At 47.0% G+C, this 26,268-nt stretch overlaps 1 protein-coding gene across 1 annotated transcript in view; it reads left to right on the forward strand.

Moving 5' to 3' along the window:
- Positions 1–26,268, forward strand: part of DNAH17 (dynein axonemal heavy chain 17) — an 8,024,690-nt gene that overhangs the window by 4,490,988 nt on the left and 3,507,434 nt on the right. The window contains exon 41 of the mRNA XM_069655242.1: positions 15,778–15,910. Within this exon, the coding sequence (XP_069511343.1) occupies positions 15,778–15,910 (133 nt within the window). The remainder of the gene's footprint in view (positions 1–15,777; positions 15,911–26,268) is intronic.

A 26,268-nucleotide genomic window follows, 5' to 3' on the forward strand; every position in this document is an offset into this window, starting at 1 on the left:
ATGGAAAGGGAAACCCTCAAGGACAGCCAGGGCGGTCCTTACAGCACCTATTCGGGAGGAGGGATGGCCCTCCCCCACTTCCAAAAATACTATCAGGCGGCACAACTAAGGGTGCTTCGGGAATGGATGGGGGAAGATCCACGGCTAGCTAATATGGACGAAACAAGACAGTGCAGTTGCCAGAACTCCACTAGTGGAACTGCTCTGGAAAGCTAAACAACACAGACACCCCAACCGTCGCATAAACGAAATTATGAAGACCTCACTGGAGGCCTGGGACAACCAAACACGTAAGGGCACAATGTCCACTGCAGAAAGCCCCTTTACACCCATATGCCGGAACCCCCAATTCCCACCCGGAATGGAGCAAGGGGCGTTTGAGAAATGGGAACTGGCGGGGTGCACGAAAATAGGGGAAATGTTCGTGGACAAGAAAATTAGACCATTTGAGGCGTGCATATTGAATTTTGTTGAGTGTTATGCTGTATTGGAAAATAACAACAAAAATTCAAAAGGAAACTTACATCTACTTAAATATGTAGATAGGCAGCGGGCTAGTCCTCCTCGTCACCAATCCCACTCAATGGGCCTCATCACGACTTTGGCGGTAACCCTTAAATCCGGCGGTCGCGCTATTACCGCTGGATTTAAGGGTCTGCCAAATCAGGACTTCAGCGGATTTCGCCCCAGCTCTTGGCTGGGGGGAAATCCGCTGAAAATTCGTGGTATTACCGCCGGCGGGAAATCCGCCGGCGGTAAGAGCGCACATTTTCCCCATTGAGCTCAATGGGGAATGTGGCATTCCCGAATGGGCTCAATGGGGAATGGGGAATTACATTACCGCCGAACTTGTGATCCGGCGCTATTATCGCCGGGGAGTTTGGTGGTAGGGCTAATACCGCTGGCGGTAATACCGATGGCATTACCGCCAAAGTCGTGATCAGGCCCAATGCTGGACCAGGGCATCATCGAACACTGCATCCAATACCCCTAGGCGGGCCTCCGTTCTTTCCTGGAGTGCTTGCAGAGCTTACAGAATGGTCCTCTACATACCATTCGCCTCCCTTCAAGTTGCCTCCAGGATGGCAGCCCGGCTCCTTCCCTGACGCAGTGCACCTCAGCCCTGGCCATTGTGACTCTCTCTCGCCTCCCAAGCCCGCTGCCCCCTTCCCCCGATACACTGGCCAAAGTGCACGAATACAGAAGACATCCTGTTTCTCTGGTCCACATTTGCGTCCTGCCTGATGCCAGATACCTGCCCCCTCGTGATGGTATGCCCTGAGTACAATAGCCTCCTCCTCAGTGCCTGCTGCTGCCATAGCGCCTGGTGCCTGCTTCGTGTGGACACCCTCCGGTCTGATGACATTACCCAGGGGTGTCTGGCCCGTGCCCTACTCCTGGGTGCCTGCTGTCCCTCCATTGCCATTGCTCCTATCATTGCCTGGATTAGCTAGGGGACCATCTCAGCTGATCCACTGTTGACTCCCAACTCAGGCAGGGATATTTGCTCCACCAGACGGACCAACATGGGTGGGACTGGTGCACAGGGGGCCCTGACAGGAAGCCCGCTCTTCACCCTTTATGTCGCTGGTACACCTCCCAACACCGACCAGCAGGGGTACCACTCTGTCCCGAATGGCAACAGCCACTGGCATTGGGGTGTCGGTCTGGGTGGAAGCATCCGATACCTGCTGCTGGATATGGGTTGAGGCATGCCGGCAGTCCTACCCCCCAGGGGTAGGACTACAGTAGTCACACCCACCTAACCAGCCCCGCCTGACGCCATGGACTGGGTTACTACAGCCCCCTCATGCTCCCCGCCACCCTGGATGACTCCTGAGCATCTTCCGCACTGGATGGCCCCTGTGTTGCCTCACCTGTCCCCCCTGCTGCCGAGGAGTCCATGCCCAGCTTTGCCCTCTTGGAATACCCCTCAGCAGCTTTGGCCGATGGTCCAGGCGCAGCACCAGCCTCCTCACTCCCAGATGATGATGTGTTCAGGGAGAGTAGCTGGGCCTTGCATCTCTGCCTGGTGGAGGCATCCCTGCCACCTTGCTCCACAGCACCATCTCCGCCCTCTTCTTTCAGCACAACTTCAGATAAGGAGATACAGAACACAAACATCAGGGCACTGCACCGATGTGTGCTTGGCATCAAAACATTTCACATTAAGTACTCTGCTAAAGGGTACAACCGTCATCTCCCTCCTCAACACACATGTACATGCAATGAACACACATGCACATACATGTCTCTCCATCACAACAGACAATCATATCCGGGACATGGTACTGTCACAACCTATCAATCGTGCATGCTACACACACATGCATCATGTGCACATACACATGTAATGCACACACATCACCTGACAGTCCTGAATCACTTTAAGGAGCAATAACATCAGAGTACACTCAACGCCAATCCTGCAACATGACTACGTCACACATTGAAATGCACCTGTTTCATCCATCCATGAGTGATGGCCAGTCACACAATCATATCTTTGTCACATACACACGAACAGCATGCATGCACATGAGGTTGCCAATATCACCTCATCTGTCACACTTGTTATCACCTCATATGTCACACGGGCACGTCTCTGACACATGTAACAACCCATGCGCACATTGTAAAATGCTGCAGTACAACACACAATGCAAATGTAATATCATTGAAATTACACATGGTTCACTGCACACATGTAGAGCACTGTCTGTGACATGCACACAGACATCCGTACAAGACACATACTTGCTGTAAGCCCAAGGTGCAGACTCCCAACATACATGAACATGCACATGCACTGTGGAGCCCGGCAACACATGGACACTCACCTGACTACTCCAGACGTTGCTGCAAATCACTGACCTCGGTCTGCAGCGCCGGGTAGAACTTCTCCAGGACCCGCATGTCAGTGTTGTTGAACCGGCCCCTGCACCCCCCTCCATTGGACCCGCCTGGAGGAAGCACAGGGCGTTGGTGTGGGTCCTGGATTTTAGGTACTCCCAGCGCTTGTGCACGTGTCGGATGTCATGGGATGCCACCTCCTCTGCATTGTTGGCATCCACGATCCAGTCCCAGATCAGCTTCCATCCTTCCTTGCCGACTTGCGTTGGGGCGTTGAAGAGGGCATCATAATGCCACAAGACCTGCTCCACCAGGATGTCAACTTCATTGGCACTGAAGTTGACAGTCCTCTGCCTCGCTGCCGTGGGATTGCCACTTACCTCTGATGATGTTGCTTGAGACATGGCAACCCCCAAGGCAGGTGTGGATGGGCAAGGTGGTCCTGGGGCTTGGCTGTGGAGTGGTGGTGATGTTGTGGCACGTTAGGAGTCTTCTGAAACAGCAGAGGTGGTCATAGGGCTAAGGACATTAGCAGTGGCAATGGCAGGACAGCAGGCACTCTAATTGCAGGACAGGTGGGCAGCAGCAGATGGTTCGATAGTAGGCAGGAATGTGGATCTTCTGTGTCCATTGCATGAGCAGTCGGAAACAAAGTCACGGTTACTCTGTGCGTTTGAAATTAGCGCAGACACGTGAAATCAGAGGAAAGGCCCTCATCGCGTAACTTACGTGACATGCCTTGGCGTTGGTGCCACGCAATTCGTTCACTACTGTGACAGTGCAAACTTCTTATTTTGGAGGAGGATTTGCCTCAGCGCACACACGCGTGTACTTTTCTTTTTACCAAGGCTAACAGTGAGTCGCCTACGCATTGTTCATACTCTGGGTGGCTCTGTGTATTGCGTACCTCCATTATTACCATTACAGTAGCTTTCCTGGGCTTCGCATACTAATTTTTTTGTGTTGCTGGGTGCCACAACCTATGGTGTAATGCTTATTCTTTTTACGGGAGCTACCAAAGTGGCGCGTACACGCATTTTTGATTTGTGGTGTGCCTGTGCATTACGCATCCTGTTTTATTTCACCAGGGGTAATATTGAGCCTTGCTGGACCACACAAGTATGTTTTACATCAAGTACCCTGCCCCCTCACTCCTTTTGCCCAGGACAATTGCTTGGTGTGCCTTTCATTGTACAAATCCATCTGTACCATGAGTGGGAAAGCCACAAGAGGGGAAGGTGGCAGAGGTGGCCGGGGTCGGGGACGTGCAGAGAGAGCTGTGCCCCCCCAACAAGGTCAGGCATCAGCAGGTGATGCTGCTGTCCCCACCACCCAGGGCCAGGGAGCTGCAGGGGCAGCTGCTGTGGTACCCTCTCAGGTTCTGGGACCTGCAGGGGCAACTTCTGTCACCACCACCCAGGGTCAGGGAGCTGCAGCGCTAGCTGTAGTCATTCTCCCCCCTGATACACGGACACGTAGGAGCAAATGCTGTTCGTCCCTCAAAGGGAAAGGGACGTCCATGCAAAACACCTGTCCCCAGCACCCAGGTGCAGCGACCTGCAGGGCCAGCTGCTGTCCCCACCAAACAGGGTCAGGGAGGTGCAACAATATCTGTAGTCGTCGTCCCCCAGGTACACGGACATGCAGGGGCAGATGCTGTCCATCCCTCAAAGGGGAAGGGATGTCCATGCAAAACTACTGTCCCCAGCAGCCAGGTTCAGGGACCTGCAGGGCTAGCTGCTGTCCCCAACACGCAGCGTCAGGGAGCTGCAGTGGTAGCTGCTGGCCCAGCATCAGCGGGTGATGGCATAGCCCAGGCCACTAGTGGTACAGCATCTTGTGCCCTGAGGGCAAAGCGTGCACAACAGGAAGAGGCTCACCCCCAATGCACAGTAGAGAACACCCCCATGTTGGGGAAGAGGAGCTTCAATGATGAAGAACTCCAGATCCTCGTGGACTACGTGCACGAACACCACTGTGACATGTTTACGCAGCCAGGGAGCACAAAGATGCCTGCTCAGCCTATGGTGCACTGGCAGTGAGTCACAAATGGCATCAATGCCTAAGGTAATGAGAGGCACACTGTCGCTCAGGTCATGAAGCGGTGGAAGGACCTACACATTCTCACCAAACACAAGCTGGGTGCCAACCTCGCCTCTGCTCTGACAATTGGAGGAGGGCACCACAGGAGTAGGAGCTCAAACCACATGAAGAGGCCATGAGCTTGTTAATTCATGTGGATCAGGTTCAAGGCGTGGGAGGCCTGCCAATTACGAGGACACGTCCGGTGATTGATCAACTGTGTGCATCCTGAATATGTGTATATAATTGAAACATAGGCGTATGAATGTGTTGCCCTTGTGCCTGCATTTGAATAAATACCCTGGGTGAACCATGTCATGGTGTACTGACTTGTGCACAGTGTACTGCCGAATGGATACGACCCATGTGCCGTAAATCTGTTGAACATGGCTTTGTGACAGTAGGCATCATCAACTGTCATACACAAAAAGACATTTTCTACATGCCCCTACAATGTGGCATTTGGTTAGTTGCATCAGTGATGTTAGTGACTCTGCTATGCTAGACAAGCGCTTGTGTCTGAAGCACGTGTAACACATCATGCACTGCATGTTGTAGATAGTCCATCCAAACATGTACGTAGATGGCTCCATGCTACAGATCATTTCCATGTAAATTGGCAGCGGGCATGACAGTGTGCCATGAGTGACATTGCATTTTTATACACTGCACATCCACGCTGAAGCTATGGCGCTGACCATGTCATCCAATATTTGTCACGATTCATCCCTATTAACCTCCCACACTCAACACACACTCCATGGGTCTTTGGCCATGTCCCTCTTGTGTGTCACCGTCCCCTCTTTCTATCTCCCAGTGCATGTCATTACTCTCTCCCCATCACACACCTGGGACTCCACACTCAGACCATGTGGTGTTTAATGTAATGGTAGTGGACTTGGCTGTGATTATGTGTGCACGTGTTCACATGTACTGTAATGGCATGTTGCATAGCCACATGATGAGTCACATTTTGCATGTTTAGTCAAATGTTTGCTGTGCCATGTACTCCTGCATTCCTCTGGCAACAAGTCCCTGTGTGTGAAGCACTTAGGTATTGTAAGGGATGTTGGTGGTTCAATTTGCTCTGCGTGATGCCTCCTGTGTAGTAGACTCACTCTCCCCCTGCACATTGAGCAAGTACTTCATGTAGTCCTTTCTCTTCTCCACTTCCATCTCCCACTGTATTTGTTGCTATTGATGCAGTAGCGTGCTTCATGTCCATGTGCCTTATGTGTCCTTGGTGCCCTGACCCACACATGTATCATGTGCGGTACTGTTTAAATGGTGTACTTGCTCACAATCAGCATAGACACGTGACTAATCACTTCCATTAGTGTGTTGTTTTCTTGAGATTTCTGCACTAATCCACATCTTGTGTAGTTCAATTTGAACAAGACTGCAAGGATTATGCTTGATGTCACGGCCAGGCACCACATCTGTCTGCCACTGGCTAGCCATGGCAGAAAGCGTAGAGTCATAGGAAGTATGCATTGTACACAGGGATTTGTGGGTCCTGCGTACTACCTATCTGCAGATATTTATACCTCAATGCTGTCCCTCCAGAACCATTTCATCATGCTACTCCGTCCTTCTTCAGGTGAGCCAGTTTGTGATGAAGATTTTTGGTGGGGAATCTTTATCGTCAGCAGGGGCCAACCTCTGCGATACCCATCCTGCCACCCTCTGGGGCCTCATATTCTTAAGTTCCATGAACTACTCATGTGTTTCATCTTCTATTCTTCCATCTCTTTCCCTCTTCCCTGCTAAGTGATCCCTCTGCTCTCTCACTCTCTCCATTCTTTTGTGCTTCCTGCTTAATGACTGTCTGCTTGATGTACTTCAAGGTCTCACACGCCCCTGTCTCTCCCAGTGATTTTTGGGGCAGTTGCCTCTGTGACCTGGACTAGTGTAATCATCACTGCATTTGGGGAATGACCCCAGAGAGTTGCATCCTTCTGCACTTACCCTAGCATCCATTGACTGGATGCACTTGAACCATCTTCTGAATACCACACCCCTCTAAACATCTGTGCACTTGCTCCTTCTAATTGCAGCATGCAGCTATGGTGTCTGTCTGTTCCACCCTGTCCTCGCTCCCTGCATGGTGGCACATTCATGCACTTGATGCAACTGACGCTTCATCTTCAAACATAATCACTGTTGCCACCACTGTTGATTGTGTGACATGCACAGAGGTGGACATGAGTGACTATTATGGTTTCAGTCATTCTAGGGCTCTGTACAAGTGTTCTTTTTCACCCCTTGTTCCATGCATTCTTGAGCTCTTTCAGAAACTTGCCTTGAGCATCAGAAATTTTGGTACATCCTTTTACATGATGTGCCATTCCGTGACACAGGGGGTCATTACGACCCAGGCGTTAACCATGGCGCTATTAGCGTCATGGTTGATGCCGGTATTTTACCGATTGCGCCATGGTGGATGGCGGAATTACCGCCCCATTCCAAGGTTGGCAGGGCGGTAATTCCCCATTCACCATTGGCCCTTCCCCATTCCCATATTTTCCCCCATAGGGCTCAATGGGAATGGGGAAGGCAGTAATTATGGTACCACAAATTGCGGTACCGTAATTACCTCAAAAGCCCCTTTGCGGGTTCCTTCCTTAACGGCTGGTAAAACCAGCCATTAAGGTGGGGACCCGCAAAGGGACCTCGTAATTAGGCGGTAAGGGGTTAACAGCGCTGCCACCTTTTACGGCGCCGTTAACCCCTTACCGCCTGGGTCGTAATGAGGCCCACAGTATGATGTTAATTTGACATGACATATGGGATGGGTTGCGTGACACATAGGTGAGTCAATGGAAGGTTTGGTATGTTGGTAGTGGTGTCATTGTGTTACTTGTGGTAGAAGAATGTCTTTTAAGTTGTAAGGGATGCACACACTTTAGCACTTCCAGGGGCTCATTCTTAAGGTGGTTTTGTGGGCACTTTTGATTGGCTCATTGTCATCATTGAGTATGCACTGTGCAGGGGATGGGGTTTAGGTGAAAAAGGCAGCCACAAGATGGGTACGGGCAGCCTCTCCACGTGCCCTTTGCCCAGCCATATGCAAGTGGCGCGCCTGTGGATGTGGGGGCACCACCATGTCCACCGGTACGCCACACTGTGTTGCAACATTGTGCAGGACACATGCTGCCACAATGATCCTGCACACTAGTGGTGCTGCGTATAGCAACTCACCACCATAGTGGCCAAGGGAGCGGAAACATGACTTCAGCACCCCGAATGTGCGCTCCACTATGGCCGGAGCTGCAATATGGGCTGTGTTGTATTTTACCTTGTCAGGTTTGGTGGGGTTCTGTATTGGTGTCATCATGTAGGTGCTCAGAGTGTAGGCACTGTCCCCTGGAGAGGTGAGAAGGTTTGGATTGGTGTCTATTTGTCTGTGTCTGACATACATGCATGTGAATGGCCATTTATACTTAGCAACGAGCCATGTGTTGCCATGCCTCCCAGCTTCCAGGGCCCAGTGTAGGTGTGACATTCTGAATACATAACTATCATGGGTGGACCCTGGATAGTTAGCATGCACAGAAGTAATGATGTCCTTGGCATCACATACAACCTGCACATTGATGGCGTGCCAATGTTTCCTATTGCGATAAATGTGCTATGTTGCCCTAAGTGGACGTAGAACGACATGGGTGCAATCAATGGCACCAAGCACTTTGGGGAAGTGCGCCACGCCAAAGAAATCCTGGACCACGTACTGCCTTTCTGCCGGTGGTCTGGGCAAGTAGATGTGCCTGCGGACTGAGTGGCGCACATTCATAATTGCCAACACCTGGTGTAGGCAGCGTGACTGTGTGGGCTGTGAAATACCCCAAATTATGGCAGTGGTCCGTTGAAATGACTGAGTGGCCAAAAAATGCAGAACAATGAGCACCTTTTGCAAGGAGCTCAGTGTGCAGTCCTTTTGCAAGGGAGCACAGGGTGGGTGATGTAAGGTCATCTTCCCACTCTGTGACCAGGGCTAAAGTGATATGAGGTGGAAACCTATACCTGTCATAGTCCTGGTCATCAGGCATCCCAAAAAAGGCTGGTCCTAGCAATCCTCCTCCTCCTGCGGTGTCCCACGATCACTGCTGGGAGAAATGGTACATTCATCGTAGCTGTATACGTGCGTTTGTTGATCGCGTGGGATTTTAAAGCATTTGTTTTTGTGTGTGCCGGTAATCCCTTACCTCCCTACTATGAATTCCCTTTGCAGGTCCTTTCTTAACGCCTCGTTTTTGCAGGAGTTAAGGACGGGACCCGCAAAGGGACTCACCCTTCCTCCAAACAGCAAGGTGCTAAGCACCAAAAGGAAACCAACAGGCAGGCAGGGCCCAGGTTCAAAGAACTGCCCCCATCAGGGGGGCAGACAGTTGGCTATCAGGCCGGGGGCAGTGACGGCAGCAGCCCCCACTACATATATAACAAAGACCCAGGGGCTCCCTGGGTCTTATAAATAAGAGCAGCATGCTCTGAGCAAACACAACCTGTTTGTGGACCCTGAACGGGGACCTAAACAAACAGGAGGTTTACTGTTGACTCAGTGTCTTCCAAACTTTTTGCTTCTTTAGTAAATCCTATGAAAGTTTGCTGTACTCCGTAGCGTCTTTTTCCTTCCTGAACGTCGTTACTGTTAAAAAACAATTTCGCCCAATCCTAACAAAGGAAAAAGAGGCATCCGAACAACCCACCGCGGACTGTGTCAGTTTCACCATCTTTGCAAGATGGGGAAGCGAGCGCTACGGAAATGAAATCAAAACAAACAAAGACGCGTGCCGTGTGAAAGCTTCAACCCAGCTCTATCGAAGGAAAGAGAGGCATCCGAGCAGCCCAGCGCGGACAGTGTCAGTTTCAACATCCTTTAAAGTGAGCCGCCGCGCTGGGATCATGGGGTGGAAAAAGATAAACACTGGGTCTACAAAGGAAAGAGTTACATTTAGCTTATAACGGAGGCAAAGTATGCCGTGCAAGATAAACACAACCCTGATATAAATTCAGTCACAGCCAGCCAAGTAGCACAGCAAACTGCAAGCTCGCCTTGACATCCACGCAGAGCCTGCTGATGCAAGATCAATCCCGGCGGGGGCCAAATCCTGTTGACCAAAACACTATTAATTTGTTTTTGTTTTAAAAAGCCGGTAAAATGGCGAAGCGAGTAGAATGCTCGCTTTGGCATCTGTGCAGAGCATACTAACGCAAGTTCGAATCCCGGCAGGGCCAAACTCAGTCTGTCATCCTTCTGAGGTAGATAAATGAGCACCACACACCATGGGTAATAATAAGCAGCGCTCAGATACCTGAGGGTTTGTAGCGCTATATAAATGCCAAATTATTATTATTATTATCTTGGGATAACATCTCTGGGGGCTGCCCATTTAATCAAATAAGCACCACACACGGTGGGCAATTAGGAGACATTTCCTTGAACCCTCCATAGAGTTAAAAAATTGAGATACATTTTCTTTGATAAAAGGAACTGCCAAACAGCTACCAGTTACCCAACACGGGCAACAAATAAAACAAGCTCATAGAAGCGTGCCAATATCAACAGCCCTAAACTTTGGTAAAATTGTTTTTTTCCTTTCCCTGTAACAGGCCAAAGAGGAGCATGGGGCCCAAACAGAAAACGCAGGCACCCACAACACCGGCTCAAAAGCCCAAATCACCACAGCTGTTAGCAGCCATTGAAGCAGCAGAGCACTACGGATGGGCATGGGTTAGAGATACGGCATGTACGGCCTACCCAGGGAAGGAATTGCCAGGCCACCCAGCCAAGAGGAGGGCACAGCACCATCAAAAAAGAGAAAGCTATCAGAGGGCGCCAAAAAAGGTAACAAAAAAATTGTCAAAACTATGCGAGAATGTAGCGGAATTGCAGCAATTAATGCTAGAACTAATGGGGAAACAAATATCGCCCGCAGGGGAACCTGGGGCTCCAAACTCCACCATTGCACTAGAACCTGCAATGACGATAGTCAACACCCCGGCAACGCCACCAGCAGCAACCCTGCCACAACAAGTGCAGCAGGTAGCAGTAGCACCCACAGCAATAAATGCAACAGCCCCATCAGCTCCATCAGCAGACAGCACAACAGACATTGTAATGTTCTGTAACTCACATTTAGAGCAAAAAAATGAAATCCTTCCATACTGAGATACTAAATAGATACAAAAGATGCCTGGCTTGGAACATTGGTACCACAATCAAAGAAGCCATATGGCCCAAAGAATTCATAGGAATCTTTTCATTAATGGAAGCCCAGCGCAAAGGGAAAGATGCTTTCAGAGATCCCAAAAAGATAGAAGAAAAAGCTATTGCCAGAAATGCTCAGATGGAACAAAATTGGGACAACTGGTTGCAAGCTTTTGCCATCCTAGCAACAATATACAAAGAGAAATTCCCCATGGATTGTAGGAAGCTCTGGGCATATGTGGATAAAATAAGGGAAGTAAAAGTAACCCAGAGGGGGAAGACATGGCTAGCATATGATATCAGATTCAGGAGGAGCATGTCAGAAATGCCAGCCATTGAGTGGGATGAGGTTCAGAATGACTTATACACCCTCAACGTCGAGCCCCCATCGGAGGAAGATACCATGCAAACTTCCTCCAAAAATAACAAAAATACTCAAGGTAACATGTCCAATGATAATGATAAAACCAAGAAAGGGGAGCAGCCCTTTCGGAAGAACCAGCCATGGGGGGCTAAGAATAATGCCCACAGACAGAACAAAAAACAATCCACCAAATCCAACATCCGATGCAGGAATTTTGGGAAAAACCAATGTACGTGGGGAAAAGAATGCTGGTACAAACTCACCTGCACAAACTGCAACAGTGACCATGCAGCAAGCAACTGCACCAGACTACCAGCCAAGAAAGAATGACATCCCAATTTTATAACCAGGAAGGACACCCATCAATCCGGGCAATTTTAGAGAAGCCCTTAATAACTACCCAGACAAAGAAACCAGCATGGCAATATGGCAGGGTTTCACCAATGGGTTTCTCATCCCTTTTAAAGACACAGGGTCACAAACCGTCCCAATGAACCTGAAGTCAGCCAGGGACAACCCCCTGATAGTGGAAACCAAAATCAAGAAAGAACTGCAACTAGGCAGGATAGCAGGTCCCTGGGACCGCATGCCATTAAATAACTACTTAATATCCTACTAGGCTTGGTCCCTAAAAAAGAACCCGGAAAAATGAGGCTAATACATCATCTTTCCAAACCCAAAGGCCAATCGTTAAACAACGGCATCCCACACACGGAATCCGCCATATTTTACACACATTTCCAGGAGGCGGTAAGACTCATACAGGAATGTGGCAGGAACGCCCTGATGGCCAAGCTGGACATCAAATCCACGTTTAGACTTGTGCCAGTCCACCCAGATTCACAGCAGTGGCTAGGTTTCACGTTTAATAATAAATTCTATGTAGACAGATGCCTCCCCATGGGGTGCGCAGTATCCTGTGCACTATTTGAGCAATTCAGCTCCTTTTTCCAATGGGCTTACAAAAAGCAGAGACCAGGGACAAAAATAGTACATTACCTTGATGACTTCATGGTAATGGGACCAGCAGACTCAGGTGAATGCGGCGTGGCTTTAGCAAAGCTGGAACATATGGCCGCGCAGTGGGGAATTCCCCTGGCTAAGGAGGAAACCACCAAACCAGACACCTGCATAGTTTTCCTGGGTATCAAAATAGACTCAGCAAAGGGGTTTTACAGAATCCCCAAAACAAAAATAACAGAACTCTTGGTAAAAATACAAAACCTGATAACTAAAGATAAGGGGGCAGTGAATGAAATACAATCCTTACCAGGAAGTCTCAATTTCGCATCCAGAATAATACCCCGAGGGAGGGTATTTTCCAGAAACCTAGAGTTTAAAATCAAATCATTCATCAAACCCCACTTGCATATCCGGCTAGGCAAAGAGGTGAAACAGGATCTGGAAACATGGGCAAATTTCCTTAGAGATTAAAACAGGACTTTACTTTGGCGAACACCGTTGAACAACTGGACAAACAGGGTTTTATTCACCGATGCAGCCGGGAGCAAGGGTTTTGGAGCCATTTTATACTCTGGATGGGTGGCAGGACACTTGCCCAACTCATGGCAACTTGCAGGGTGGACAAAAAACATCACCCTCATAGAAATATTTCCCATCTGGCTAACATTACACATCTGGGGCAGGCAGCTAGCGAACACGGAACTTTTGATCTGGTGCAATAACATGGCTGTAGTGGGCTCCATAAACAGAAGGTCTACAAAATGCCCTTTAGTGCTGAAAGTCCTACGAGCCATTACAGCAGTCACACTACATGAAAACATTGTGGTCAACGCGAAGCACATTTCAGGGGCAGATAACAACATTGCTGATGCTGTATCTCGCTTCCAGTGGACATGATTCCGAGAGCTAGCGCCACAAGCCCAAAAACAGATGACACCAATACCAGCAGAATGCTGGGCAATAATGGGAAGACAAGAATAACGGCATCAACGCCAGCGCCAGAGAGCTCAGGCCGGGATGCCCAACAGACACCAGGCACCACTAAAATGGGTGCCAACAACATACTGGCATCAACGCCAGCGCCAGAGAGCACAGGCCGGGATGCCCAAACAGAAACCAGGCACCTCTAAAACGGGTGCCAACTACACATTGGCATCAACGCCAGCGCCAGAGATCCCAGGCCGGGATGCCCAACAAGAATCAGGCACATCAAACACGGATGCCAACAACCTCACAGGTTTGCCATTACATTAGGCAACCTGGACCTTTTTCTCCACGATGGCACCCATTTATCCAACCAGGGCATGGAACATTTCTTTCGAGAAATCACTGCCACACTCACCTCCAGGGGTTATCTTTAGGGCATACTTCTGGGGGAACACGGTCAGCCACTCAACCTGCCCGTGTGTGGTGGCACGGGCCAGACTGGGTAACCTCAGGACCCGGTGCCCAAAAGTACGATACAATTATGATATGTGATATTGTGTATTGCCATAACCATATCTGTACAATAAAATCCTGCAGCCTTTTATTGCCAACACTTGACACAAGTTGTGAGCCAATTATTACGGGTCAGGGTTTGGGGGTCGGCCAATACCAATGCATGCATATGGGATCAGCAGTTACTGCTCAGTAGTGTTGCAGTATGAGGGATCAACATGCAATGTCTGTGCGTTTTTATTTGGCTTCTTTGAGAGATATGAATGTTAAAGGCTGAGGGATGGGCTACACTGTGCCATTTTTCAGGCTCATACAAATAATTTTAATATAAAAGTTGCCCCATTATGACAGTTTGGGTAGACGGTGCCACTAATCTCCACTAAGGCGGCTAGTCTCTATAAACTCTGTCCGGGGCCCAGTTGAGGCAGTCCAACTGATCTTTTTCACCCCAGTACCAGAGCGCATGTGAGCTCTATTCCTTAAACCGCCCAATGTGTCCTTGCACTATTGCTACCACCCCTCAGGAACTCTCTGTGTGTCAGTGTGGAAGCCGTCAACTAGGTAGGCATGTCAGGAGCACACAGGCTCCAGCAAACTGTCCTGTCTGCAAGTGGCAGAGGGACCATTCAAATATGTGGTTCACTCTCCCTGTGTAACAGTCCCTTATCTTGGGTCCTGTTAGCCTCTCCTACTCCACTCTGCTCCCCTGTTGCTGAAAGAGAGTGCAGTCTGGGCTTTTAACTACCTTTTTACAGTTCTCTGTTTTACTTTATTTTGCTTGTTTTTCCCCCCTTTTCCCTCCAGGCAACAGAGGCTAGCGACCTTACCGTGGGATGGTCCGCTGACTATTTCCGATGCTGCATTTATAGGCCCCTTAACGGGGTCACGCAATGGGACCTCACAAGTCACTTCCGTTGATGGCCGAAAGCCGAAGCGTGTATGCACATGGAGGAGGCTCTGTCTAGCGTCCTGCTATGCCATATGCGTATGACAGGCCCACAGAGCCAATCAGGGTCTTCGCCTTTCAATGCCTTTTAGGCCGCCTCAGCTTCAACTTGTTGAAACGGGCAATGCTCCTGGGCCCATCCGTGTGCCGACGACCTTCAGCTGTGCTCCTGGACCTGTGTAGTGTCTCCTTCCATGGGGGCTTGATGCTGCCACTGCTCTCTGCTGTTGGCCAGGTCTCAATACGCGGGGTGCTGATTTGCATTTGTTCCATTGTTGGATGTTCTTATCAGCAACCCGGCGGCTTTTATGTTCCTTTATACAGCTGCTGAGTCATTTCTTTGTCATAAATATTCTCGTTAAAGATTGGTTATCACTTTTATAACATGTCGGACAAGGAGGACGATGATTTAGGCTACCATGTCGCCTGCGCCCCATGATTGTCTCCCGAAATTCAACTTTTAATATGGTGCATCAACAGTTAACACTTGCTGACTAAAGTAATTTTTAAACAAACGTTCTCTGATTAGTCTAGTTAAACTAGTAAATGAACAATAAATCTCTTATCTGCCGACACGTGTTTTGACCCACAATAGGTCTTTTTTGATGCATTACTTCTCGCTAGATCTTAGTTAAATATTCATAGTGCATGAGTTGATATGAGTATTCCCTAATGACTACTGCTATGTGGTTGTTTGTGAGTATTCAGCATTAACCATGGCGTACCTGATAGGGCTGAGGTTTTAACAATAAATATACATGTATACGTACAACTCTACTGAGATGTGCCATCCCGCAATTGAGGCATAAAAGTGAACCTACTGTATGAAATATTGGAGAAATGTAATTCGTGATGAGCAACATTTTCATGTGCTTTATACAGACACATTGCAAAATGATGTTCTCTGTCTTTATACTTCAGGTATTAAAATGCCTCATGAAAAGTTATCAGAACATGAAAAGAAAGCCTGTTGCTGTGGATTTGGATCCGAAAGCAGTTACTTGTGATGAATTGTTTGGAATTATTAATCCAGCAACAAGAGAATGGAAAGATGGTAATTAATGATACCTCCTAGACATACCTTGAATCTTTTGAAATGGGAAACAGATATTCATGATGCTTGTTTGTAGAATGCAGAATGTGATGTGTACCTCTTCATTGCAATGTGCTCTAAAGAACTAGACATGCAGATGTGAATATATCTTCATTTTTAGGGAAACCTTTCAATAGGTAAGGCTATTAGGAACTGACATCATTACTGCAACTTATAGTACATTGCAACAGGTGATTGCGAGGATGGGCGCTGTTTTTAGAGAGCACTGTAATAGCTGTACTGAAGAATGGTTTGCAGTTGTCATTAACTATTTGATCTTCTGCGCTGTTATCTTAAAGTTCTGTAACCTGACGCGTCTTAAACTTTACTAGTCTGACGAGGTATCAGTAACCTTCTGTATTCTTATTGTCTTGGTTTTTTTGTTTTCCTACAAAAACAGCAAAATGCTGTCTTCAAGGGGAAGGGAAGGGAACATGAGAAGAGGTTTCGCAGAGCCAGTCTTGGTGACCAGGAAGGAGTGCCGTCAGGCTGGCCCAGATGATATGCCATGATGTTGTATTGCAGGCCACTGCTGGCCACAAGTCTTCATGTTTGGGCTGCAGCGGATGAGAGAAAGACCCTTAGGTGCATAAGTGGGTCTCTAACAAGCGATACAGTATAATAGTTCACCTTTGCACAACAAGGCCATTTAGAGCGGCTTGTCCAGACGAGCGGCCAGAGAGGTTGCACTACTTTCCATGATGGGTGTGGTAAGCAGGTAAGGACTCTGCAGCCATACTATCAGAACAAAGACTTCAGGCACTGTTTGGAGACCCCAAAGATAAAGTGAAGCTGAAGAAATTGTATTACAGCTGCTTCATGTCAGAGATTGCACAATGGCATCCCTACTCAGAGGTTACCAGTCATGGGTGGAACTAAGTGCAGAAGGACATGATGGTCTCCAGACTGGGAGGATGGTTACCAGGGACCGCTGCAAATTCCAATCATCTCGCAAATGTTCTAGCAGCGGTGACACCCACACAGCAGCATCTACTCGATTGTATCCTTCCATAGATTCTTCATTTATTTAATCTATTTATTTCATATATTTGTAAAGCGTTGAAGACAAAAAGCCCTAATGCATGAAAGTGCTGAGACTAACATACAACAATCAACATAAAACAATACAGAAAAGTCCTTATGGGTGAAGACACAAGTGTCTTCAGAGTATTCAAAGAGTGCAGTTTTGAAAAGACGCTTGATGATGGCCAGTATAGAATATAGTCTCAAATCAGGTGGTAAAGTATTCCAAAGGCGCAGATTTGAGAAAGGGAAACATCCCCTTTCCACATGTGACAGTTTGGCTTCCGGTGATTCCAGCAGACCAGTGTTTTTAGACCTGAGGCTGCATCTGTCTGGTAGCCATTTCAGTTGAGGTGTCAGATAGGTCATTCCTTTTCCATGGAGACAGGAGTGCGCAATGCACATGGTACAAAACAAAACCCGCTTGGCTATGGGAAGCCAATGAAGCAATCTCCTTGCTGCTGATACATGGTCAGTTTTTTTGCAGACTTTCTTCTACCCTGGCTGCATTGTTCTGCACAACTTGTAGGCAATTGATCTCCACCTTGCCCACACCCAGTAGAAAGCTTGCACAGTAGTCCAGACAACTGCCTAAAATAGCTCTATCCAGGGTAGCACAGTTGGACATTTCAAGAAAAGGTCTGAAATGAGCCAGAAGCTTCATATAGTAAGAGGAGTTAGAGACTAGGTATCTGATGCGAGCCCTCATAGAGAGTTCTTGGTCGATGGTGACCTCCCGGAGTCTTCACTTTCTTGAGAGTGGGCAGCACACAATCTACGATTTGGATGAAGGAGTATGCTTCATCTAGATGATGCAGTTTGGAGGAAGTGCCTTAGATTATAAGCTCTATTTTGGAATTCTTCAGGGCAAGACCATTGTACGACATCCAACAATGAATGCTATTGTAGGTTGTATTGATGACTTCAGTGTCTTTGATGTAGTTACCAGTGAGTGGGAAGAGACACTGAGTGTCATCTACATATTAGGCGTAACTAGTGTCTTTCGCATCTGATGGATCAAACAGTGTCTGTATAAATATTTTAACAAGAGTGGGTGACAAACAAGAGCCCTGTGGCACTCCACAATCCAAAACATAACCCCCTGACATGGCCACCTCATGGAAGACCTTAGCTGGACGGTCAGACAGAAAGGAAAGCACCCAACTAGCTGCTTCCAGGAAAAAATCCCTTTCACAGAGCCTACTGGCTAAAATGGAATGATCAACCAGATCAAAACCAGCAGTTAGGACCAAAAGCATCAACACTGAAGCTTTGCCTTTATCCATTTGCCGTACAATGCTGGTCTTAGGATCCAGTAGTGTGGATTCAGTACTATGATGGGTCAGAAAGCCGGATTGCTTGGTGCCTAGTATGGAATAAGTGCTCAGAAACTCCTGGATCTGTTCATGTGCCGTCTTGACCAGGACCTACAAGAGAAAAGGAACATGTGTGATTGAGTGAAAGTTAGTAACCACGCCCAGCTATAAAGAAGGCTTATTTAGAAAAGGTGTTATCCAAGCTTGCTTAATCTCCTTTGGGACTAACCTTTCTTTGAAAGAAGCATTGACAAACTTAGTAATGAAGGGAGCAAGGGGCAGGGCAAAGGCTTTAACTATTTTCGCTGGACAAATATCACCCTTACAGCTCGTGGGTTTTATCCTATTCAAAAGTCCCAGGACCTCTGCTTCTGTCACCTCCCTAAAGTTAAAAAGCCAAGGCAGAGGAGAATGGTGCTTAGCCAAAACACTAGGAGGTAGAGGATTCAAATTTACTAACCTGGATTCAAAATCCTCTTTGATTAGAAGGATCTTACTGGAAATGGCTGTTTCAATTTGATTACACCAGTAAGAATTTTCTATAATTGACATGTCACTTGGACAAGGATCTTCAGCCTCTTTTAGATTTTAAAGGGTTTCTTTGTATCTGAGACAGCCCACTTTATACTACTCTAATAAGAGAACTTTTTTGTAGTACAAATGACCTCTTTGTGCTCTTTGTTTTCATCTTAGATATCAATCCCTGCTTTAGCAGGTCTCTGGAAAATGTTGTCAGCATGGGGCACCATGAGGCCTCAGCAGCGAAGTCCCTCAAGGATGTTCACACCCACATCCGGACATGATGTTTGATGGTGATATAAATAACTCACACGCTGCCCCACTGCCTCAGATCTTTTTTTCTGCATGCATATCACACTCACGGAATGCCTTGATCAACTCACAATTTCTTCAACACATGTCAGTTGCTTAAATTATTTTCTGTGTAAAATGTCAAACCCGAAACCAACAGGTTTCAAGAGATGTGAGCACTGTGATTTCAAAATGTCGATCACAGATCCACACATAATTTGTTTCTGGCGTCTCAGCACAGGCCATGACGTTGTTAAGTATGACTCCAGCCAATCGATGAGATCTTATGCCTTGTAAAAGAGGACACTGAAGCACGTTCTAGGTCGCTTTGCTTCTAAATCTCCCAGTACCTTGTCTTAAAAAAGGAAATCCTCTGAGTGTTATAGTACCGTGGGAGGGAGATCCCCAGAGAGACCCAGAGAGACCCAGAAAACAGGTTAAGAAGCACTTGAAGAAACAGTTTGTGGTCAAGGAACGACAAACATTATTCCTCTTCTTCAGCCCCTAAAAAGAAGAAAAGGAGCTGTAACCCCTCTTCTTCGACAGATTCCTCACCGGACAGACACCAGGTACGTGTGCCCTCGAAGTCTGCTTCTGCGAAAAAATGGGAAGAGTGAAAATGTTTGCTGTGTTTTCGAAGGCTGCACCTTCTGCTCCTGCGAAGGAAATTGTGAAAAATATGTATCCCACTGCATCGTATAAGACCTGCAGGGACTCCAACAAGTCATTGAACCAAGCGCCCAAGAGCCTCTGTGGGATGGCTTCGACAAAAGCTATCATTGTCGACCGCCAGAGCTTCTTTTGTACTCAAACCCGCATCCATCGGCTCTTCAAAGGAGTCTGCCATGTCGAAGGGACCCTCGATGTTGCACCACAATCATGCACAGACATTTTGAAATCTTTGCAGTTCATTTCAGAGGATAATGATGATGATAATGACGATGATGCTCATTTCAGATTCATGAAATATCCCTGAGGAATTAATTTCGGAAAAGACTTGAATGGAGGACGCTAGTGGGCTCGATACCTCTCCCTAGGTTGAGTTTAAGCGGCCCGATGCCCATTCACATCCGAATACTGCGTACAGAAAAGTCATAACTGGGGGTCATTATAAGTTTGGTGGTGCGAAATTAATGTGCCGATAATTCTGTTTACCGGCATGTTTCTGGACTGCCAAACTACAGGTTTGCTAGTTGGGGTTACCTGTTTTAGCTCCAGCTAAGATCTATAGGTAAATCAGGCCCCCGCCGGCATAAAACAGCCAGAATTCTGGCACTGGTATTACTGGTGCTGGCAATCTGGTAATCCCCTCCATGGAGCCCTACAGTACTCCATGTAATGGGGGTTTACCGCTATTGCCGGCACCTGGAATATCCCAGAAATAGTGGTATATCAGGTGCTGGTAATGGTAGGTCTGTTTGCTGGTACTCCCTCAGTAATTCCGGCGGCATACCAGCAAACTTATATTGACCCCCATTAACTGTTTTGGCTGAAGATATTAATCTGTATGACCCTACTGGCATTTTAGACAAGGGGCCTCCAAAGGTACATGTCTTACCTTTTCATGCAGCTGTACAGGATTGCCTCCTTAAGTTGTGGAAAGAAACAAGGTACAGCACCAGCAGTCCATAAGGACCACGTTGAAAAATATAGGCCCTCCTCTGTGGATCTGTATTTCCTATCAAAACATCCACTCCAGAAAGTCTTGTGGCTTAAGCAGCCACTTCCACTTCTAAAACTTCAGATTACACTTTCCTACCACCAGATAGGGATGATAAAATGTACAATGCCTTAGCAAAAACAAATGTTTTTCATGTGGAGTATGGCATTAAAAGCAGTTAATGCTTCTTGTGCTTTAGCAAACTCATCATGTACCCTATGGACAATTGTGGCAGAGGTAGCAGAGAATATTTCTGAAGGTGATGAGAGGGGTGGTTTTCTCAATTTAATAAATAATGGGAAAGAAGCTTTGTGTCAGTCCCGCCAGTCACGTTTGGATGTGTCAGGCTGCGTAGGAAGGTCCATGGGCTCCAGTGCAGTGGCTAGACGATTTGAATGGTTTGGAAAATCAGGCTTTGCGGCTGACGTTCAGGCCAGGTTGTTGGACATGCCAGTTGATGGTTCAAACTTATTTGGTAGAAAGCAGATGACAGTCTTGAGACGCTTAATTTTTCCAAAGCAGCAACTAAATCCTTGGGGGCAGCAGTTCACCAACAACAGCAGAGGCAGGCTCCCTCTCTGGGTTGGAAAGATAAACCCTTTTTTTACTTTTCCTCCATCAATCAAAGGGGAAGAGGACAGGCTACTATCAAGGCATTATGAAGCAAGACACAGACAACAGACTTAAATTTCAAAAGAAAATAGTTTATTAAATGAAATGACAAAATGGTAGAAGGCCTAACTTGCCCTATGCTATGGTGGGATTTCCTTACCTGAACAAAACTAAGGAAAGTCTGAGTCAAAGAGTTCAACTTAACAGTCTGTCTGTGTCCAAAACCTACCCTTGCCCTCACAACTAAAGCTAAACAATGTGTAGGGATATCAATAATGAAAGAAATGGTGGTCAACTTAAAGTTATGCTCTTCGTCCAGTTCTTATCTTCCTTTTCAGCTTCCCCTCCCCAAGTTCAAGAATGTTCGCCAAAAGTCTTAAGATTACCTTTCCCGAGTTAATGCAATACAGTTCCACACAATCCTTGGGGCTCCCTTCCCTAGTTTTCAGGCAACACAATTCAAAAGAAAAGGGTCTCGTCCTCAAGCCAGCGCTTGCAGTTAATCAAGTCTCAGTTCTTCCTTCCCCAAGACTTCAATGTAAGACCTGGTATTTGTTTTAGTTTTTCAAAGTTCAGCACAACTCTTCGTCTAGCATCACCAGTTCACTTACAGTACTTCTCCTTTGTTTATTTCACAATGTCTTTTAGCTTTCACAGGGCAGGGCTCACTGGTCTAGGTGCAGTTGTCAGACCACATGGTCCATCCAACACAGGTTGTGCAACCAGGAACTCTTGATGACATAGGTCAGTCTGTACAGATGCACATTCATTTGCCAATTCTCAGCCGGTTGACTTAAGGGGCATTTCACATTTTTCTGGCTTCTGTTGGCTAGCTCCTTGGCTGTGCCCCTACGTGTCACACATCTATTGCCAGTCTTTGGCCTTGCTGCACTGTAAAGTGGTGGTGGTCTGGTTCATACCCCACCTTTTTGTTACAATCCTTCACACTTGCGCTCTTTTCTGCAAGCTGCTTTAAAATGGGCACTTTCCCTCTTGGCTTTTATCCGTCATTAGCTTTGCCCATAAAACATAAAGTTCTATCTTCAATAAGCATACTTTGTTTCATGTTTTCATTCAGTTCGGTATTCAATATACATAATTCAGCATTGTTTCAAGTTTACATTTAATTCGGCATTCAGTAAGCCTTATACGCACTGCGTTACTTACACGCAGCCCTCTAGAGACAGAGCCCTCTAGATTTGCCCAACACTCACCTGTCATCTCTGTGCCTTCTTCTTGCTTCGGCGGTTGGTGGGCTGGCCTCTGCGAGCCCCATTCGCAATCATGGCGCTCTCCAGCACACACCAGCGTCTCTGCCTCTTTAGCACAGACGCGGATGCGTCCCTTTATTCCTGCTGGCTCGCAGGTGCTGCTACTTGCTTCCCAACACAGAGGCTTTCACTCCTGTGGCCACCTACCCACCCACCTGGCCTGCGTCTCCACAGATCCTCTGGGCATCGGCTGGCGTCCTGGCTTTCTCGCAGGCCCCTCCATGGCTGCCTTCTCACAACATGGGTCCCCTGCTGGTTGCTTCAACACAGGCCTCCCTGTTGTTTCACTGGCCTCTCTTTATACGCCTGCAACCACTTAACAGGTTGCAGGTGTGTACTCACTATTAGACATGCCTGACCATAGTTAAATGGGCATGTCTGACCCTCACAGTACTCTGCAGACATGTCCCGCATCCCAGTACCAAAGTGGTGAAATAAAGTTTAAGTTTTCATTACACTTAGTCACCTCTTCCTCGTCTTAGTACTGTCAGAGGTTAAATGTGGGGACATGAGGGGAGCTGTTCTACAATAGACCATAAAGGCAGAGGGAGGGCTAAGTTGTTCCTCAACAGGGAAAGTGGGATACCATGTCTCGCCCGTGGGCACCCCACTCGCATTCCCCAAGGACCCTCCACCCAGGTGATCCTCCCTTGCTTCTCCACCCCAGGGTCAGGATCCAAGAGCAATGACTTTTCCATGGCCACCTGAGAAGAGCATCCAGGGGAGTAGGAGGGAGAATACCCTTTGGTTTCTCACACTACCCAAAGACAAAGGCATAGAAGATACTCCCACCCAGCTAGAGGTCCAGCAAGGAAAACCTGCTCAAGCAGCTGTATCATTCCTGCCTACAACTGCAACACAGCCTCAAAACCACTTTAATGACTTTGTTCATCAAACTCCTGTGGGAGGAAGGTTTGAACAGCATTTAGAAGAATGGTATACCATTACTTAGGATGCTGGGTCGCTGCAAATAGTATCACTGGGCTATTGCTTTCCTTTCCTGAAAAGATCCCCAGACTGTCCCCCAGTTATACATCCTTTCGGGCTCCAGATCCGCTTCTCTGGCAGGAGATACACTCATTGCTGGAAAAAGGGAGAAAGGAGTGATACAAAAGGTGCCTTTAGCAGAGTGGAATCAGGGTTGATATTCTATTTCCTGGTTCCCAAAAAGGACTGTGGACTGCGATCCATCTTGGACCGGAGGCGCTTCAATAAGTTCTAAGGAAGGACAAATTCAAGGTGGTCACCCTTTGCAGATACTCCAGGCCCTTCAGCACAAGGACTGGTTGGTGTTACTCGATCATTAGTACACCTCCTTTCATGTGCTGATCCATCCCAAGCACAGAAGTGCCTGAGATTTGTGATTGGCAGTACTCACTATCAGTTTAGAGTGCTACCAGAATCTGAGCAAACAGGAGATTCTCATCTTTCCTTACCTAGACGATTAGCTGACCAGAGCACATTCTCTTGTAAAGACTCTGGAACATATCAACAGCACCTGCCACTTCCTTCAAAAACTTGGCTTCTCCCTCAAATTGAAGAAGAGGTCTCAAATCACTCCCTCCCAAATGCTTCAATTTATTGAAGCAGTTCTGGACTCATCCTTGGGGATGGCTTCCCTTCCCAAGTTAAGGGCTCAACATATTCTGCAGATGGTCGGACCTCATTCAAGTCCTGATCAGGCTAGCACATGACATCCAGAGGTGGATCCGCAAAGAGAACTTGATGGCTGTAGAAACCTTTTGTGACTATATACATCATAAAGTACACCAAAAACTTCTGAATATATTCAAATGCAATTTAAAGTGTTTGGGTGCAGAACCATGAATCTAAGATTGCCGCAATAATAAATAATACCAATTCAAACAAGCAGAGGGGAAATTACCCTCTGAGGGTCTGCACTTTGTTGCGTGGTCATCAAACAAAAGCCATTGATTTTCATGTCAACATCTTTTAAGGATTGTCCAAATGAATCAAAAGTTGATAAGGGGCGTCCCCATACTTAATTGATGCTCCGGGCCACACGTGTTACCTACTGTACTGGAACTACAACAACAAAAAGTAGGCCTAAAGAATATTAAATGTTTTTCAATGTGTTTATAAACTGTTAATCAAATTAATGGAAAATATTTCACAAAAAAGGAATCATTCAAAGATATGTTGACAAATCCATTTATAACAATCCAGTGGACTACATCATCCAGTGGAATACATCATCATAGAGAAATGGGTGATCTCCTGGACCACTCTAGCAGCAAACAAACAATATACACAAAAATGCAAACAAATATGACCACATCTATGATATACAAAAAACATATAAAGAAAGACAAAAAGTGCTTTTCATGCAAATATCTCTACAATTTGATTGTGGTCTGCCCAAAAGGTATAGACCAGGCACCAAATCAATTATATCTGTGCCAAATCATGTCAATAATATATGAGTGGCTGAACAAATCAGTCCCTTTTCCACAAGTCCAAGATAAAATACTTTTCAGTGAACTAGCTAAGCCTACTTAAGTTACAGCTGATCTGGCCTAATGCTTTCTTGACCCAGCTTTCCTCAGGGCAGGATGATAGATTGCCAGGGGAGTGGCAAGTACATTGGCTTTACAAAGAGAGATACCCATGCAGGAAATGTGTCAAACTGCATATTGGTCATCCCTACGTACAGTCTCAAGGCATTACTGCCTGGACATCCTGTCAGGTCCTTCATAACCGCTTAGGATAAAGTTCTATCTAACATGAGGAATCTGTGGGAGGAGACAATTCATTAAAAGAACAAATTACTTACCCCGGGTAAAGTTCTTGCTGATGGATGTTCCTCTCACGGATTCCTCATTACCCTGCCATCCTATCCCTCTGACAAAGAGCGACTTCTAATTTCTTCTCTCTTTCAATGTCTGCAAAACAGTTTTTTTCCCCAAGCCGGCTGAGCAAGAGGAAGAAAGAAAAACAAGGAATTGAGGCCACAGAGTTCAGTGTGAGCTATTTATATCACCATCAACGTTACATCCGACACGTGTGTGAAGAACATTGAGGGACTTCAACACCGGGGCTGCATAGTGCCCTCTGCTAATGAAAATCTTTTCCGAGATCTGCTTCAATCAGAAATGGATATCTAAGAACAGGAATCCATGGAAGGAACATCCATCAGAAAAAACATTACATGGGGTAAGTAATTTGTTCTTCTGAAGGACTTGGTGCTCTTAATTCTGTGGTCTAGCAGCTAGTTATAATTGGTTATTTATAACGCACTTAATACCGAAGAGGTATATAAGCGGGGACCTTGGATTGGAACCTGTGTTGCTGTGCACCGTCTTGCTTCCAAGACATCCGTGTTGCCACTGATATATACTACCCGTGCCAGGCAAGTACTGGAAGTTAGATGACCACAAATGCAAAAAGGGATAAAGAAGGATATGAAAAATGAGTTGAGAGAAGGGAGGAAGAGACAAGGGGTGAGATGGGTATTGTGAAAGTGGATACAGTGAGGAGCTATACTGATACTTAATGGATTGGATTGGTGCACTCTAAACTATGAAAGGGGGAAGGGCAAGAGGGGCCGGATCAAGAATGAGTGCCTAGGGGGAGATCCTAATTATGCAAAGTTGGCGAAGACAGGCA

The sequence above is a fragment of the Ambystoma mexicanum genome, chromosome 3q, assembly GCF_040938575.1.
Source record: "Ambystoma mexicanum isolate Mex_15411 chromosome 3q, UKY_AmexF1_1, whole genome shotgun sequence".
Classification (NCBI taxonomy): Eukaryota; Metazoa; Chordata; class Amphibia; order Caudata; family Ambystomatidae; genus Ambystoma; species Ambystoma mexicanum.